Raw genomic sequence first — 16670 nt, forward strand, 5'->3', positions numbered from 1 at the left:
GACAAGGAGATAGATAATTTATTATTTTTTTCCGCGTAAAACACACAGTACTACGTAATTGTAATTTTAGTAATTAATTTTAAGTTAAAATTATTAGCTTTTTTTTTTTTTTTTTTTTTAACTCTTTCCGCCCTGTGGGCACTAAGAGGGCCTCTTTTAGTAGGCCCATTATGGGTTCGGCCAGGCCCACAATGGGGCGACCGGGTGGTGAGGGACGGGGCCCGACATATCCGAACGGACCACCCCCCGAAAAATTCCTGGGGATTATTCGACCCGTTCGGATTCGATCCCGGGTCCCCCAGAGCGGTAGGTTGCCACCTTTACCGCTCGGCCATCCGGCCGTCCGAGTTATTAGCTTAGTATCATTTCAACTCAGTGTTTCCCAGTGTTTTTAGATCAGCGACAAACTTTGAATTTAATTAGATTCCCGCGACACGCCATAATTTTTTAAATAAAAATGTTTAAAATTTTTTTCTAATTAAAAGCTTACACAATTTTACAAATATACCATAAAAATAAAACGACTATTTGAATCAATGCGTAAAAAGCTAATACCAGTATTTAACTATGTAACCATAATTTTCAGTAAACGAGATGTGAAAATTGGAATAGCAATCAAACTCACTGTAATGGATGGGGTTATAACATTGATTAATCTAGAAATACATCGTAAATTTAGAGAACTATAAAACATATTTTTCAAAACCCGATGTGAACAGCCAAATTTATTCTGACTTACAAAGACTAAGCAGACGAGAATATCATCCAACATATTTTATTGCCAATCTTAATGTGGCCGGATGGCCGAACGGTTAAGGTGGCAGCCTACCGCTGTGTGTCGAATTCGGACGAGTCGAAAAATCCCAGGAATTTTTCGGGGGGTGGTCCGTCCGGATATTTCGGGCCCCGTCTCTCTACCCGGCCGCCCCATTGTGGGTCTGGCCGAACTCATAATGAGCTTACTAAAAGGGGCCCACAGCACGGAAAGAGTTTAAAAAAAACCACTCTTAATAATTTTCGGGCTTTAGCTCCTCTTAAGTAATGCTTTATATAACAAAAATTGTAAAACTTTTCATAAATAACATTTTTTATAACCGATATGAACACTGCAAACGATAATCACTGAACTTGTTTAAAGTACTTCTTATTGTTACTTTGTAGCTAAATCTACAATTTTTAACTTTAAAGTTTCGAATTTTTTAGCTGAATTGTTGTTGCTTATTTCTCTAAAGATAAATTTAGTAACATTTATTTTTGTTCACTTCAGTTTTAAACATTAGAGAAATAATAAGTTCAACTTGATTTGAAAACAAAATTCCTTCTTTATCCAATCATTCTGCTTCGGAAAGATCGAAAGTTATCGGCTAAAGTAAATCCTTAAATTGAAGGTATACACTGTAATAACGATTGCTTATTTTTTGGAATTTTTCCAAAATACGTGTGAAACTAACGAGAAAAATAAACGAAGCAGCATTAACGTAGATAATGGTAAAAACTTTTTATTTGGTACTTTTAATAATATAGTACTATAGTTAGTGGTGCCATAAAATGACACCAGAGGGCAGGTCATTTGTTTCCAATGAAATTTTTGATAGATGACGCTTTGCGTATCGCCATTTTGTTTTGCTTTTCGACTGTATCGTAAGATCGTCGTTGAAGTATGGGTTGTGATGGGGGAACAATACCTAGAAGAGATGAATTAGTAAGAGTAAAGAAAAGACCAGAACAGGTATTATTACATATTGCTTATAGATAAATACATATTCTTTCAAACACACAAAACAATTTTACGAAGCAAGTTAAGGTAACAAATTCAGTTTGAAACGACTTGTCAGTACTTTCGTTTTGTATTTCACAAGCATTGAAATGAGATTTACGAAATAATAACATCGAGGTATATCTTTTCGCGATTATAAATGTAATTTTTCAAGCCTGGATTGATTTAAATGTAAAAATACTAAGTAATTATATGATACATTTAATATTTACTATTGAATGTCATTACAAGTGCTGTAAACTAACGTCAGATACTTGGTTGGAAAGAAAATAGGTTTAAGTTTGCTTTTAGATTATTTAGCTGAAACGTATAGTATTACAATAATAATAGTATTACCAATAGTATTACAAATTAACTTCTGAATCTTAGGAACAGAAGTTAATTTGTAATACTATTGGTAAGATGTAAACTGAATGAGGGGTTTTCCACCCCCATAATTGTAGACCCCCGGTACGAGCAGAAAAATCAAAGGAACCATACCCGTATGTAATGTTCCCTCTCATTTTTTTGTAGATGAGCGGAACATATACATCTCTGAGCAAAAAAAAATTTTGCTGAGCATATGTATATAAAATCTTATTTTTTCCTATAAAAATTAAAATTATTAATTATAAAGTAGAGATTAAAATTCATTTTAAAACATACTTTCATACAAAATATTATCTTTTGTCAATGATTTAATGTATTTAATCGAAATATACATAGCAATAATCATGTTGCAGACTGAGTGAGAAAAAGTAAACAACAATTTAAATCAGTGTGCAGGCTTGCCTGTGCGGCACATAAATTCTCGTGTGCGGCAACAATTTGAGCAGTGCGTGGCCGCGCAGCTTAGAGGGAACATTGCCCGTATGTGTGACCCTTTGCAAGATATTTGCCTCCAAAGATCAATTTTTATTATGTATTAGTATAGTGCATATTTTCCATGCTGTGTGTCACTGGAGGCTCATTATTGCTTGTATCTCGGTGTCTGTGTTGGGGTGAGCCCCATACCTTTGTGGCACAGAGGGTGCCACCATGTGATCTTGGCCCTCTGACCCCACTTTGCTTCTGGAGATCTTTTCGCTCTAAGCTAACCTTTTGGAGTCAATAGCCAAGCTGATCCCAGATTTGTATTTTATCTTGATGCTATTGTAAATATCGTATAGCTGATCTAAATAATGTAAAATTATTTGTCTGGATCGGTGTCTTGCTTAATCCTTACCACGGAATCAAAGATATGGGATGCATGGTCGAGGTCGACGTGGATGTGGTGACGAGGTAGGATGAAACCCTGCCAAATCTGCCTTGTGTTTGCATGTGCCACATACTGACGTTAGCCACGCCGCTAAACCTTCCTAAAACTATATAACAAGTACTTTGTGACTGGTCGGGTGGGCTAAATGGTTAAATACGATAGTCTTAGCAGAGAGATGCAACTCATGATTGCATACAACTTGGAAGTAGGCTGATTTTGTGGGGCTGTATCTCGTGAAGGGTCACATACGGTTTCTTTGACTTTTTTTCTCTTATTGGTATGGTCTACAACTCTGATACGGTTTCAACCATTTCATTCTGAGATGTAATTGGATCTAGATATTTAAGAAAAGCATTTTCAAATATTTTAAATTAGATCAGGTATTCTAATTTTTTAAATTAAATGCTTAATATATTTTTTTAATTTCACATTTTAAATATAATGGTAAGCACATACTTGTGGGCAGACAGGGGGGCTGGGAGAATTGATATGCACGTGCTTGGTCACATTCAGTGGAAGATTGAATGGAATTTGAGTGAAAGTAGAGCAAAAGAAAGAGTGCTTTTGTCTTCTTTCTTTTGCTCTAACAGATTTTTTTCAGTATGAATAATATCCATTAACTGGTGATAGTGAGCTGCCTATTTAATAATTAGAAGTGGATGCTATAAATTACGTAATTCTTTGTAGTTTTTTCATTGAAGAAATTAAAGTTGCCTGCGCCATGACAAAACAAACAAGCACAAATGACACTGCTTTTCTTCAAAAAAAGTGATTTCTGTTAATGAGTTGGGTACCAGGAATCTTTTACATCTGGGCATCTGAATTAGTGATCTTGGTTAAGTTTGTAAAGTCAAACAAGTTAAACAAGAATGATGTCGTCATTATTCTTACTTTTGTTAGGCATTTTGACCGATTCGTTCACGACAAAATGGCTGTTTCTAAAATGGCAGTGGCCCATCCTTTGAGATATTCTTCAGAATCATTTCTAATGCTTTGACAGGAAATAAGTGCTCTATAACTTTATGCAGGGCATAAGAAAAAGTTGCAGAATGCCAGATCTGGGCCATATGGTGGATGTAAGAGATGCATAAGATGTTTTCTTAGTCAATAACAGTGGCATCACATTAGAAGCATGTTGAGTGCATTATCATATTTTAACCCATATGCAAGAAATGAGTAATAAAGAAATTGACAATATATATACTATAGAAATTTAATTCTTAGTAAAACAATTGTTTTGAAGTAGAATTACCCTATAGACCACTAAAATATCATTGTGAACCCCCAATTCAGTATTTTTTTTCTGTGAACCCCAGAAATGTTACATGGACCCCAGTTGAAAACCACTGGTCTAGTGACTGTTGCATGCAGGGACACATGTTGACACACTATTTCTTGTCAGTTGAAGAAAGTGCTCCATCAGTTGACAAGACAAGGATTATCTCGTCCTCATTGAAGTGGGAGATAGTGATATCCACGCTGTATCTTGTTTGCTTACAGGTTTAAAGTAATGCATCCTTAGAGTAAAACTTTTTATGCTTAATTCTATCATTCAAATTAAGTGTCAATATAATGATAAAATTAAACATACTGTATGAACATTTTATTATGCTAAATTTAAATTTATTATATATTTATCAAAAATATTTAATTTAAGATGTATTTTTCCTTTGGTAAATTTTGTTTCAGAATAACATTTTATTTAACTGCAAAAAAAAATTGCTATGATGAAGGTAAAGCTTGTACAGGTATACCTCAAGTTACGTCATTCTCGATTATATGTCGTTTGTCAAAAAAGTAGGCCTATATGGAAAAATAAAAATCAAGTTTAAGTCATTTTATTCAACTTTACATCCATCCGCCACAAATATTGAAGACATAATATCACTAGAAAAGCGTTAAAAGCATATAAAATCATATTAAAATATGTACATTTACAATAAATGTTAATATAATCATCATAAATCCTAGAGAACGAAACATGAAAACATCTCTGTTTCTGTGTTGTTGTGTTATTTAGCGGTCTTTAAGTGCTCATTATTGGCATTTCCCACCGTAGTTTTGACTTGCGTCGTAACTACACAAGTAAATTTGACTTACGTTGCCTCTCCTGGAACCAATTACCGACGTACGGTGAGGTATACCTGTATTACATTGATTATTGAAAAGTATTTAGGTTAGAATGTTATACAAAATATATGAAAGCTAATAGTTTTTTATATATTTCTAAAAAAATTTCAAAGTTGATGTTTTTGTTTAATTATTTAGGATTAGTTTCAGTATAAGATATACTTAGTTTCTTTTACATTTTTACTTTCCTGACTCTGTTATATATAATAGAGGAAAAGTATGGCATCAGTCAAAAAATGACTTCCCAGATTTTTACATTTTTGGACTCTGGACCTTGAAATGCTGAGAAATGCAAAAAAGTTTGAGGGTTTTTTCTATGGGTATGGATGTTTGTGTGTGGAGGAACATGATTTTGTTCACCCTCTTTGAAGCTTAATAACTCCTGTGCTTTTTGTCAAAAATTTCTGAAATTTTTCAGGGAGGTTTGTTTAGGGATTGATGCTATTAAATTTAGTGGTTAAAGATTGGTGGTGAGGAGATAAAGGAGGTCATGTCATATCTCCAGTAGGATTGTACTTAATGACGATTTTACTTGTTATTAGCATTTGCAATTTTTTATTAAATCCATCCCTACCCTTGAAATTAAGCTTTTTGCCATTTTATAATAGTTAAAAATATAAAAAGTTTTTTAAAAAATATTGTAACAGATAGCACCAACAATGTTGCTGTGAAAGTTAAGCAACTCTCTGAATTTTTAAATTTTAGTTTTCTGGAAATATATATTTTTTTATGAAACTCATAAGATACTCTATTTAAACTATTTTATTCTGTAAAAACCTACAGAATAATCTGACAATATCCACTCTAAAAGTCATTTAATGCAGTAATATTTCTTTATTCTAGCATTTTTTGATCATCTTAAACAATCTCCTTCAGAAAAAAATAATATTCTAAAAGAACAAATGCCTAACAGTTTTTATAGAACATATTTGATTTGATTTTACATATTTATTTAGTCATTAAAGATATGAGCTCTCAAAATCAAATACAATCTGTAAAAATTGTTAGGCATTTGTTCTTTTAGAATGTTATTTTTTCCTGAAGATGATCATTTAAGATGATTGAAAATGTTAGAATAAAGAAAAATTACTGCATTAAATGGTTTTTAGAGTGGGTATTTGTACAGTTGCAGTTTGTGTAAGAGTAATAAGTCTGACAATATTGTTAATTCTACATTTTTCTTCTAAAACCAGCTAGTGTGACACTAAAACACTAGTTAAGACTTTTAATATTTTTTCAAACCACTAATCTTTTAATTTTGTATTTTATAGATTGATAAAGATGCAGAAACTGTGGCCAAATGGCAACATTGTGCTATCAGTCAAGAGAAACTTTGTCCACCAATTGTTTCTTGTGATTTGGGAAGGTTAGTTAATTTGTATTTTTATCCCATAAGTAATTCATTTTTTGAATATCCATGTAATCAATGCCATATGATGGGTGAATTATGAACTACACCAAGGTTAAAGTATGTGTCAAACCACTACTACTTACATTATATACAATACCACATTGCATTTGTAGGCATTATTAGCATAAAACATTACACAACAGATTTTTTAGCTTCAACACACACAATTAATTTTTCAACATTCTCTCCACAAATTGAATTATCTGTTTCTTGTAAATTTGTTGTTGAATTTTTCACTGTTCATTTTCTTATTATTTTCTATATATGTTACTAATATTTCTTTTTGTTCTTTGCTTATTTTTTAAAATAAAATATTGGAGGTTTCCATTTTGTTTCTGCATACTATATTGCTATAAGATAAAACTTTTAACTGTAACACATGTAAACTAATTCATGTTGATTTGTTTACAACTTGTTATAATTAAGTTGATTGGTCAAATCATACTTGCAAACCCACATGCATTGTAAATAATCCCATCATGCTTGAGGACACTCGTAACCAAGTGAGTATGACATATTTCCACTTGCCTTTCGAGTTTGCTTGTTGGGTCTAACTCAAGAATACCGATTATGTGAGTCATAGTAACACAAATGAGTTCAATGACGTCAATTCGAGTACAATATGAAAAACTTTAGACTAAGGGCCCTGGCATCACTACAAAACTCTATTGATGCCATTGGCAGCCAACTTACAGAGAGAGATTTTTATGCAGAGCAACTACTGTGCATCCTGTCATTAACACTAATACTGTCAGATTTATTTTCTTATATTGTCTTTAGTGATGAATCTCAGTTCTGTCTGGGAACAGGCAATCAGCATATTAGTGTGTGGAGAATCACTGGTTAGTTCAATCCTGCCTTTACTGCTAAACACACATTATCCCACTGTTGGCATCCTGGTCTGGACATTAACAGCTTGGCAGTATATTCAGGAAGTCCTTCATCCTTGTGTTGTCTTTCATGGTAGGATTACAAATATTTTCCAGCAAGATAATGCTTGACTGCATACATCTAGTGCTTCCCAGGAATGTTTGACTTCTTGCCACAATTTTTAGGCTGCTCAGTCTCCAGATTTATTACCCATGAGGTGTTTATGGAGCCAGATAGCACCCCAGCTTCAGCCATCTACAAGTGTATGAGGGATTTGAAGTGGCATTACATCATCTGTGGTAGGATAGCATATAGTGCCTGAGTCTCCATGTCTGACTCCATTGTCACATGGCCAGGAAAGAGGAGGTTATACAACATACTAAAGGTTCATTTAAGTTGTTTTGTTGTACTACAGCAAATTATTTTTGATATGATATTGTAATCACTGTTATTTTTGCACTAATAGCTTCATACAATTTTAATACTACCTCCTTGGTGCATCATTTTTTGTCTGTGAGTCACATGAAAATTTAGTAATTTTAATAAAATAAATAATAACGGGCAACAAATATTGTAATACAGTAGAGCATCGAAAAGTGGAACCAATTGGGGACTGGGGTCCTTCCAGTTAATGATTTGTTCCAGTTTCCGACTTTGTACGAAAAAATACATTAACCTGTCCAATGTTCAAATTTTTCTCCGTTGCGTATCGCTTCCTGTTGAATTTTTCTCTGTTGCGTGTCGCTTCGTGTTGAATTTTTGTCGATTTTAAGTCTAACGAAAATTTTTATAATAATCATCGAGGCTATCGTATCGTTAAAAATTATTTCTGCATTTTGTACAAACAAAATAAATATATTAAAGAATATAAAAAACATGAAAATTATACTTTAGAAGTAAATTTAGTATCAAAAACATTCGATTCAGCACGACACAGTCCGACTGAAAATCGTTCCACTTTCCGGCCATTCCACTTACCGACATTCCACTTATCGACGCTCTACTGTATATTATTATCTAAGTTTTTTTTTTTTTAAGCACAAACTAAAAGGTTAATCTTAACATTATCCTATTATACAAATTTAATTACTTAATAAAATACAGTATATTTAAATAATCAATTTAGATAGTATTTTTATACAAATTGATATTTTTAATATTTTAATTTTCATCTGTATGACATTTCATTTTATTAATGTTATAAAATTAGTTAGGTCTTGTAAATGCTATCAAGTTTCCTTACATAATTATTTTGATTATTCCATATAACTAACATCATTTTGCTAAAGAACTTCAGTGACAATTTTTCTTTTAAATCCAATTCTAACTTTGTCTTTCATATTTACTTAATCTTAAACTTTATCTTTGTTGGCTATGTGCTATGGGTGATTATTTTATAAAAGTATTTGTAACTGAGAAACATATGTCAGTTGCAATTTAAGACTTTATAAAACATAACTCATTACTCACCACACTGGAATTACTTCAAAAAATTACGTACACAGAACCTTTTACGGTGTGATAACGCATAAATATCGACAAACAGTTTTTGAACCCCTTCTGTGCTCTGCGTTAGGTTCCAGATTGTTTCTAGATGGATGTTTGATTGCTGTTAAATATCAGTTTGATTTGCATGTCGTTTAAATATCAGTTCGATCGTAGGTTTGAAAGGATTTACAAAAAAACATGTTGTGCATGTGCGACAAGTCAGCTCGTCCGTGTATAACAGGTGACTAGAGTGTGCTGTGAATTAACTCTTGCCAGGCCAATGACAAAACCATCTCCTCTTTAAAATTTATGCACGTGCTGGTGATGGAGGATTTAAAGACCTGCATAGCCTCCAACCATTTCAGGGGTTCAATGGGAGATGCATCATGGTGGGGATTTGCTTGGGTGAAGTACTATGTTCAGATTGGTTACATAAGTAACGAGGGCCATGGAGGTTCTTCCGTGATGAATATCAGCTTGATGTTCTTGTATTCTGACGCCCATGGATCGTTTAGTAGAGCCTATATATATCAGGCACCTATCACACCTATTATCCTTTAAAGAGACGCTATAGATTCCAGGGCATCTGCTGGGGTTAGAAGCAGTGTTCCCTCTAATTTTTTTTTTTTTTTTTTTTTTTGTAGATGAGCAGAACATATACTTCTCTGAGTAAAAAAATTTTTGCTGAGCAGATTCTGGGCAAAAAATTTTTCTGAGCATATATATATATAAAATCTTAATTTTACCTATAAAAATTTAAATAATTAATTATAAAATAGAGATTAAAATTCATTTTAAAATATACTTCCATACAAAATATTATCTATTGTCAATGATTTAATGTATTTAATCAAAATATACATAGCAATAATCATGTTGCAAACACAGTGAGAAATAAGTAAACAACAATTCAAATCAGTGTGCATGCTTTCCTGCGCGGCACATAAATTCTCATGCGTGGCAACAATTTGAGCAGTGTGCAGCCATGTAGCTTAGAGGGAACATTGGTTAGGAGGGTCCTTCCCATTACATAGGATGTTGAAAATAGTAGGGCACCTCCTGAAAGTGAGACATAGCTGGCGCTTCCTGGCAACCTTGGTGTATAGAGATCATAAGTACAGGTTGTATGTGATGGAGATTCATTCTATGTCTTCTGGTTGGTTATCAGCAGGCTGGTCCAATTACCAGTGTGTTTTCTGAATATATACGTTGATGATGATGTATCAGCCTATGTATACCTTTGCGATGCCCATGTTTGTCGATATTTATCGTTATCACTCCATAAAAGGTTCTGTGTACGTAACTTGATAAAACTTATTGTAACGTGAAATTAGTCATTTTTATCTTGATAAAGTTAAGTTACATTTAATTTTACACATTTTTAACATAGAAATTAAAATGACTAACATTAAAACTCAAATAAGTGTGTGTGTATTTATTTATTTATTTAACTTTTAATGTTAGTCATTACACATATACGTACATACATACAGAAAATCCTCATTAGTTCGAAATTCAAGGGATGAAAATAATCATGACATCAAATTATCCAAGATTTACATAAATATATACAATATGTCAAATGCCACATAAATGATGTAATTTATTAAGCAAACGGTATATGGATATGTACACAGAATGCTATTTTCATTAATTAAAAATAATAATATAAATGTGAAGGTAAACAGTATGTCTGGTGAGAACATCAAAGCTCACCAGATAAGTTCTATAAAAAGAAAGCAGATTTCCATGAAGTGTAGCCCAAATTATTTTTAAAGTTGCCCAAAAGTAGTAGCTTAAAGCCCTATAAATATTTCAGTCTGCTACTTATATCCCAAAACTCAGCCATATTTTGAGATAAGACGGAATAAAGTTAGTCCATGGGTAAGATGACACCTGAAAATGTGTTACTGTAAAAGCAAAACCATTTTGACCTGGTTAGAATTGTTCTTGGTGTATTGTTCTCTTATAACATAGAGGCACTTCAGTCTAAACAAAGAAGTTAACATATGCATATGACAGTTCAGACAGAATTTTCACTTCAAATTTCAAAATAGCTGTATTTTGAACTAACTGAATTCCTTAAAAAGTAAATCTCTATACTCTTGGCCAGGACAAAAGTACAGTTATGAACTAATGGGATTTCAAACTATCCAAGTTGAAATTAATGAGAATTTCCTGTGATACACACACACATATGTAATAATAATAATAATAATAATAAGAGTTTTTCTACAAAAAACAAGAAACATCACAATTACATAAAGCAGTAACTCTAGCAGACTCAAATAACACATCATTAAACTTACACTCACATAATATGGACACAACACAACATATAAAAAGCATAGACACCATTAAGCAATCGTGGGCTCAAAAGGCACTCCATGGCAGGCATCCTTATGATCTGGCCCAGGATTTTGTTGACAAAACTGCGTCAAACAGCTGGTTAGCTCGGGGATGCCTCTTTGGGGGACGGAAGGATTCATGATTGCCATACAGGATCAGGTCATAAATACTAAAAACTACAGAAAACACATACTCAAAGATACAACACTCACAAATGACACATGCAGAAAATGTCACATCATGCCAGAAACTATACAACACATCACCTCTGGTTGCAAGCTCTTGGCACAGACAGATTATTTACACAGACATAATCAAGTAGCAAATATAATACACCAAGAGCTTGCAAGGAAACACAAATTAGTAGACATCCACAAACCATACTACAAATACATTCCACAGACAGTATTGGAAAACAACACGCACAAAATGTACGACGACAGAGCCATAATCACAGATAAAACAATTTACCCAGACCAGACATCACACTCATTGACAAACACAATAAAATCACATACATTATAGACATATCCATTCCAAACACTCACAATATACAAAACGCATGCACTGAAAAAATTAGCAAGTACACAGAACTCGCCCAGGAAATAAGGCATCTGTGGAGGATGGATAGGGTGCTTATTGTACCTGTTGTTCTCTCTGCTACAGGTGTCATATCACACACACTACACAAAAGCCTGGGCACATTATTGAATAGAAACACATACATCACACTACAGAAGGCCACTATATTGAATACATGTCACATTGTAAGAAAATTCTTGAATACAGACACACACACTGATACACTTCTTTAATTTCTGTTTTGGTTACTATGCCTTGACTTTGGTCCGGCATAGTACACAGCCACCGGTGTTAACTGAGTATAACTCACATAACCCAACATAATAATAATGTTTGTTAGATTTAATAAATTTTTTTATATAACATAAAAAATTAAGATGACAATGTTTTTGTTATTTTAAAGATTGTATAACAAAGAAGCAGTTATTGAATATTTAATTAAGAAAGAACCCATCTGTGAAGTTGCTAAACATATTCGCAGTCTGAAAGTAAGTTTATTTAATTGATTTTTAATTAAATACAGTAGAGACTCGTAAATCGGCACCCTGGTAATCGGAATCGCCGGTAATCGGCACGATTTTCAGTCGGACTGTGTCGTGCTGAATCGAATGTTTTTGATACTATATTTACTTCTAAAGTATAATTTTCATGTTTTTATATTCTTCAATATATTTATTTTGTTTGTACTAAATGCAGAAATAATTTTTAACGATACGATAGCCTCGATGATTATTATAAAAATTTTCGTTAGGCTTAAAATCGACGAAAATTCAACACGAAGCGACACGCAACGGAGAAAAATTCAACAGGAAGCGACACGCAACGGAGAAAAATTTGAACATCGGACAGGTTAATGTATTTTTTCGTACATAAACCGTAATCAGAACAAATCTCTAATCTGAACAACCCCAGTCCCCAATTGATTCCGATTTTCGGTTCACTACTGTATAATAATGTAGATAAATTATTGATGATAAATATAAATTATTAAAATGTCAAATGTGAACATTTTTATAATTAATATAAATATTATTATATTAAAATTATATTTATAAAAGTAATAAATCTTATTATATTATGTTTTTTCATTATAACAAAATTCACAATAATGAGTGATAAATTTAAGTTATGATAATTTAACATAAAAACATAATGATAATTATTCATACTCATACTGGTCTGTAAATGTAACAATTCAGGGTGTCCAATGAACATGGAAAACTTGGAAATGTCAGGGAATTTATCAGATAAGAGAAAAGTCATGGAAATCTCGGGGAATTTGGTATTAAATGTGGAAAAGGAAAAAAAAAATATATTGTTGCAGTTTATGTAATGCATCATATAATGGAAAGGGAACAGCAGAAATGATTTAAATGTGCACATTGTTGCCACTGATGTGAAGAATGATCTAAGATTACATTATGCATGCTAATTAAATTTAAGAATAATAATTACTAATATTTACTCCAATGTTTTAAGAATATACAAAATTTGAATTATGTGGCTTTAAATTGTTATATGAAAATATGTAGCTTTTTTTCAATTGTAAATAGCTTATTGTTAAGTGTTGTCTCATGTAATTCACTGAAAAACACTTGGCAACCCTAGCTAGCATTCGGTTTTCTTTGGAAATGAGGTTGTAGAGGTGGTCTGATCACAACAGTTTCAAAGCTCTTACTGAGCAAATGCTATGTAGAATTCATCTATACTTCAATGCTTGCAATTTATGTTTGCAGGATTTGGAACCAGTCACTATTTTAACTAAAAGTAAATTATTTTTTCATTTATCATTATTTTTGCAAAATGTCATTAAGAGTCTTTTGGAAAGATGTTACTATATGGTATTTATTTTATTTTAATGTGCACCTCTTCATTTTTTGAGAAGCTGAGAAATGAAGTGTGCATTAGTTTTAAATTATAAATAAAGAGCTTGGAAGCAAAACATGTTAAGTGACATTAGTGTATCATTTCCAGTATTATAGTATGTTAAATCTTTTAACTGTAATTTGAACAGATTTAACCGTGGTTTATTGATTTTACTTCATTTGAGTATCACTCATCTATTGAGATTTCACTGATTTTAATTAATAATGAAATCTGTTCAAATTAACAAGTTTTACATGCTATAAATTTTTAATTTATAGTTACAAGACAATAAACATAGATTTATTTTTTTATGAAATACTAGATTCATGATAAATAAGTATTTTTTTTTTTTTTTTTAAACAGTAGTTTGATCAATAATATGTTCATATAAATTATATGTAATATCAGGCTAAATAAACTTCATTTAATGCAGAGATTTTTTTTAATGAATGCATTCCTATGCTTCCATTTCTTTTAATAGCAATATGAAATTAATGGTCACTTCTTGGTCAGTAATTTCTTGACACCTGCCACCTTTTTAACTATTTCCTTAATTAAAGTTTTTTCTGACACTGTGATTGTAGATTTCAAATAGTAAATTAAAACATTCTGTGAATTCCATTACTGATGTGCATCTCTGTACAGTACATACAGTAGACCTTGGATATGCCACTAAAGATTGGAAAATTAGAAAAGTTAGAAGGAAGGGAGTAAATGACAGAGTGATATTAGAAATTTGGAAAGACTGTGCAAATTGCTTCTGAGTTTTAACCGCCAAATTGTTCGAAAAGTTGCCACTGAAATACAAATTGACCAAGGGACTGTTATGCCTAAATCCAGCATATGTAAGGAGTAGAGAAAAAACACTAAAACTGCTAGATATTATATTAGAAACTCATGGCTAATAACTGGATAAATGATTCTATAGCTGATTAAAATTGCTAAGCAATACAAAGACATTTTGTCATCCCAGGAATTAGTGATTATGGTTAAACACTACTCCAAACAGCATGACAGGTTTGATTATTTCTAGCTTAGTCTGTCACATCATTATAGCAAAGTAAAATAATTTGAAACATTTGTGAAGATGATTTTAATGATGTCCCATGGTAATTCTCATATGGAATGTGGATTTTCCACAAAGTATGCTTAATGGAAAAGAGTAGACAGGAAATTGCACAATGTAGTCCCACATGGATTGAGGAAATTGGATATATCAAAATAGTTTATCCATGCAAATTGAATTGCAGCCCAGAGATGCAAGGAAACTATGGTAGCCCTTAAACAGGAAGAAATAAGGCAAGAGAAAGAGTGGAGTGAGAAGTTGATGGCTGCAGAAATGGTGAAAGAGCTAAAAAAAAGATGATGATGATTTTTGCAGAAGCTAATAAAGAGATTGGAGACATTAATATACATTTGGAAGAACTGCAAAAAGGTTTATTTTATTCTATAATTAATAAAGAGTATGATTATTTTGTGATATTTACTCACTGTGAATTGCATAATTTGGAAAAATTTGTATTGATTTACATTATAAGGTTGACAGTATCAATTTGAATTTCCATATTTTAAAAAAGTTATCATGTTGAACCTGTAAATGATATACAATCTTTTGCACATTTTGAAGCAACAATACATGAATTGATTAATTAAAATGAAAAAAAATTAATCATATAATAAAGGGAATTGAATAGCCTTATAACTGAGTTTCATTTGGTAACATCAAATAAATTGTGAACTCTTTTTAATTTATTCAGTGAGTTGTTTCAGTCAGTCGGGAAAAATGAAACTTTTTATCCTGAAAAACCTGGAAATCTCTGGAAAATTGGAAATTGTTGGACACCCTGAAATTGCACAATTATCATTCAAAAGTTTTCATTATTGATAATAAACAGAAAACTTTTGAATAATAAATATATAAAGTTATATATATATATATATTATTCAATAAATAAATATGTAAATAAAGTTAATATATATATAAACCACAAAAATATTACTTTTTAATAAGGTAAAGTTTACTTAAGAAAGAACGTTTTTAACACAGTGAAACATCGAAAATCTGGGCCAGATTCCAGCTAGATTTTCAGTTTCTCCAGATTTTCAAATATATAAGAAAATTAGTATTTTTAGGTACTGTAAATTCTAAATACACTGTAATTCAAGTTAGTGTTCTAGGTCAAGCCAGTATTTCGTAAGGAATGTAGGAATACTTATAAATATTCAAAATATAATAAACAAAATCACTACATTTAAACAAGAATACACTAATTGAAATTTCAATATTAAAAAATTATAAAATCTGAATGAATGTTAGAACATCAACAACATAAGCTTGAAATATAACTTGAACAATGAAGTTACCATTGAAAGTGTTAATATTCATTTTTGATCCAGATTTTTGACACTGCTGTACTTGATAAAAATCATTTTTTTGTATAAGAGATTTCATAATTTCTATTATTAAATTTTTATGTACATTACAGGATATTATAGAAATCAATTTGACAGAAAATAGTGGATATAAACAAAAGTTAGCTGATAAAGGTGATGAATATGTAGATAGACAAGCTTCACGTTATATATGTCCAGTTGTTGGTTTAGAAATGAATGGAAAACATAAGTAAGTAGTATATCTGTAATTAATAATAATTTTTCAAATAAAATATATTTTTTATATTGACTTTCTTAAAATACTGATAAATATTTAAATATCATTTTTTTTCTTTTTAAATAAGAGATGATAATATGTCACTTGTTAGACAAGGAAAGTATGATTCCAAATTTATTTGCTACAAAACACTTTACAAATGTCCTGCAATGTGTGTAAATCTTCAGCAACTTTAAAGATGTGAGTTCAAATATGGAATCTTTCATTTTTCAAACATAGAATTGTTGAGACATGGATGAAACATGGTCACATAACCTGGAAAATGATCTAATTTGCATTTGAAATATTT

At 31.6% G+C, this 16670-nt stretch overlaps 1 protein-coding gene across 1 annotated transcript in view; it reads left to right on the top strand.

Annotated features, from left to right (window-relative positions):
* Nucleotides 1-1597: 1597 nt before the first annotated feature.
* The window catches only part of LOC136976891 (replication termination factor 2), a 31003-nt gene continuing 15930 nt past the window's right edge, over nucleotides 1598-16670 (top strand). Inside the window, exons 1-4 of the mRNA XM_067272264.1 lie at nucleotides 1598-1729; nucleotides 6416-6510; nucleotides 12248-12332; nucleotides 16197-16333. Of these exons, the coding sequence (XP_067128365.1) occupies nucleotides 1661-1729; nucleotides 6416-6510; nucleotides 12248-12332; nucleotides 16197-16333 (386 nt within the window). The 5' untranslated portion in view covers nucleotides 1598-1660. The remainder of the gene's footprint in view (nucleotides 1730-6415; nucleotides 6511-12247; nucleotides 12333-16196; nucleotides 16334-16670) is intronic.

The sequence above is a fragment of the Centruroides vittatus genome, unplaced genomic scaffold (assembly GCF_030686945.1).
Source record: "Centruroides vittatus isolate TY-2023 unplaced genomic scaffold, ASM3068694v2 contig_426, whole genome shotgun sequence".
NCBI lineage: Eukaryota > Metazoa > Arthropoda > Arachnida > Scorpiones > Buthidae > Centruroides > Centruroides vittatus.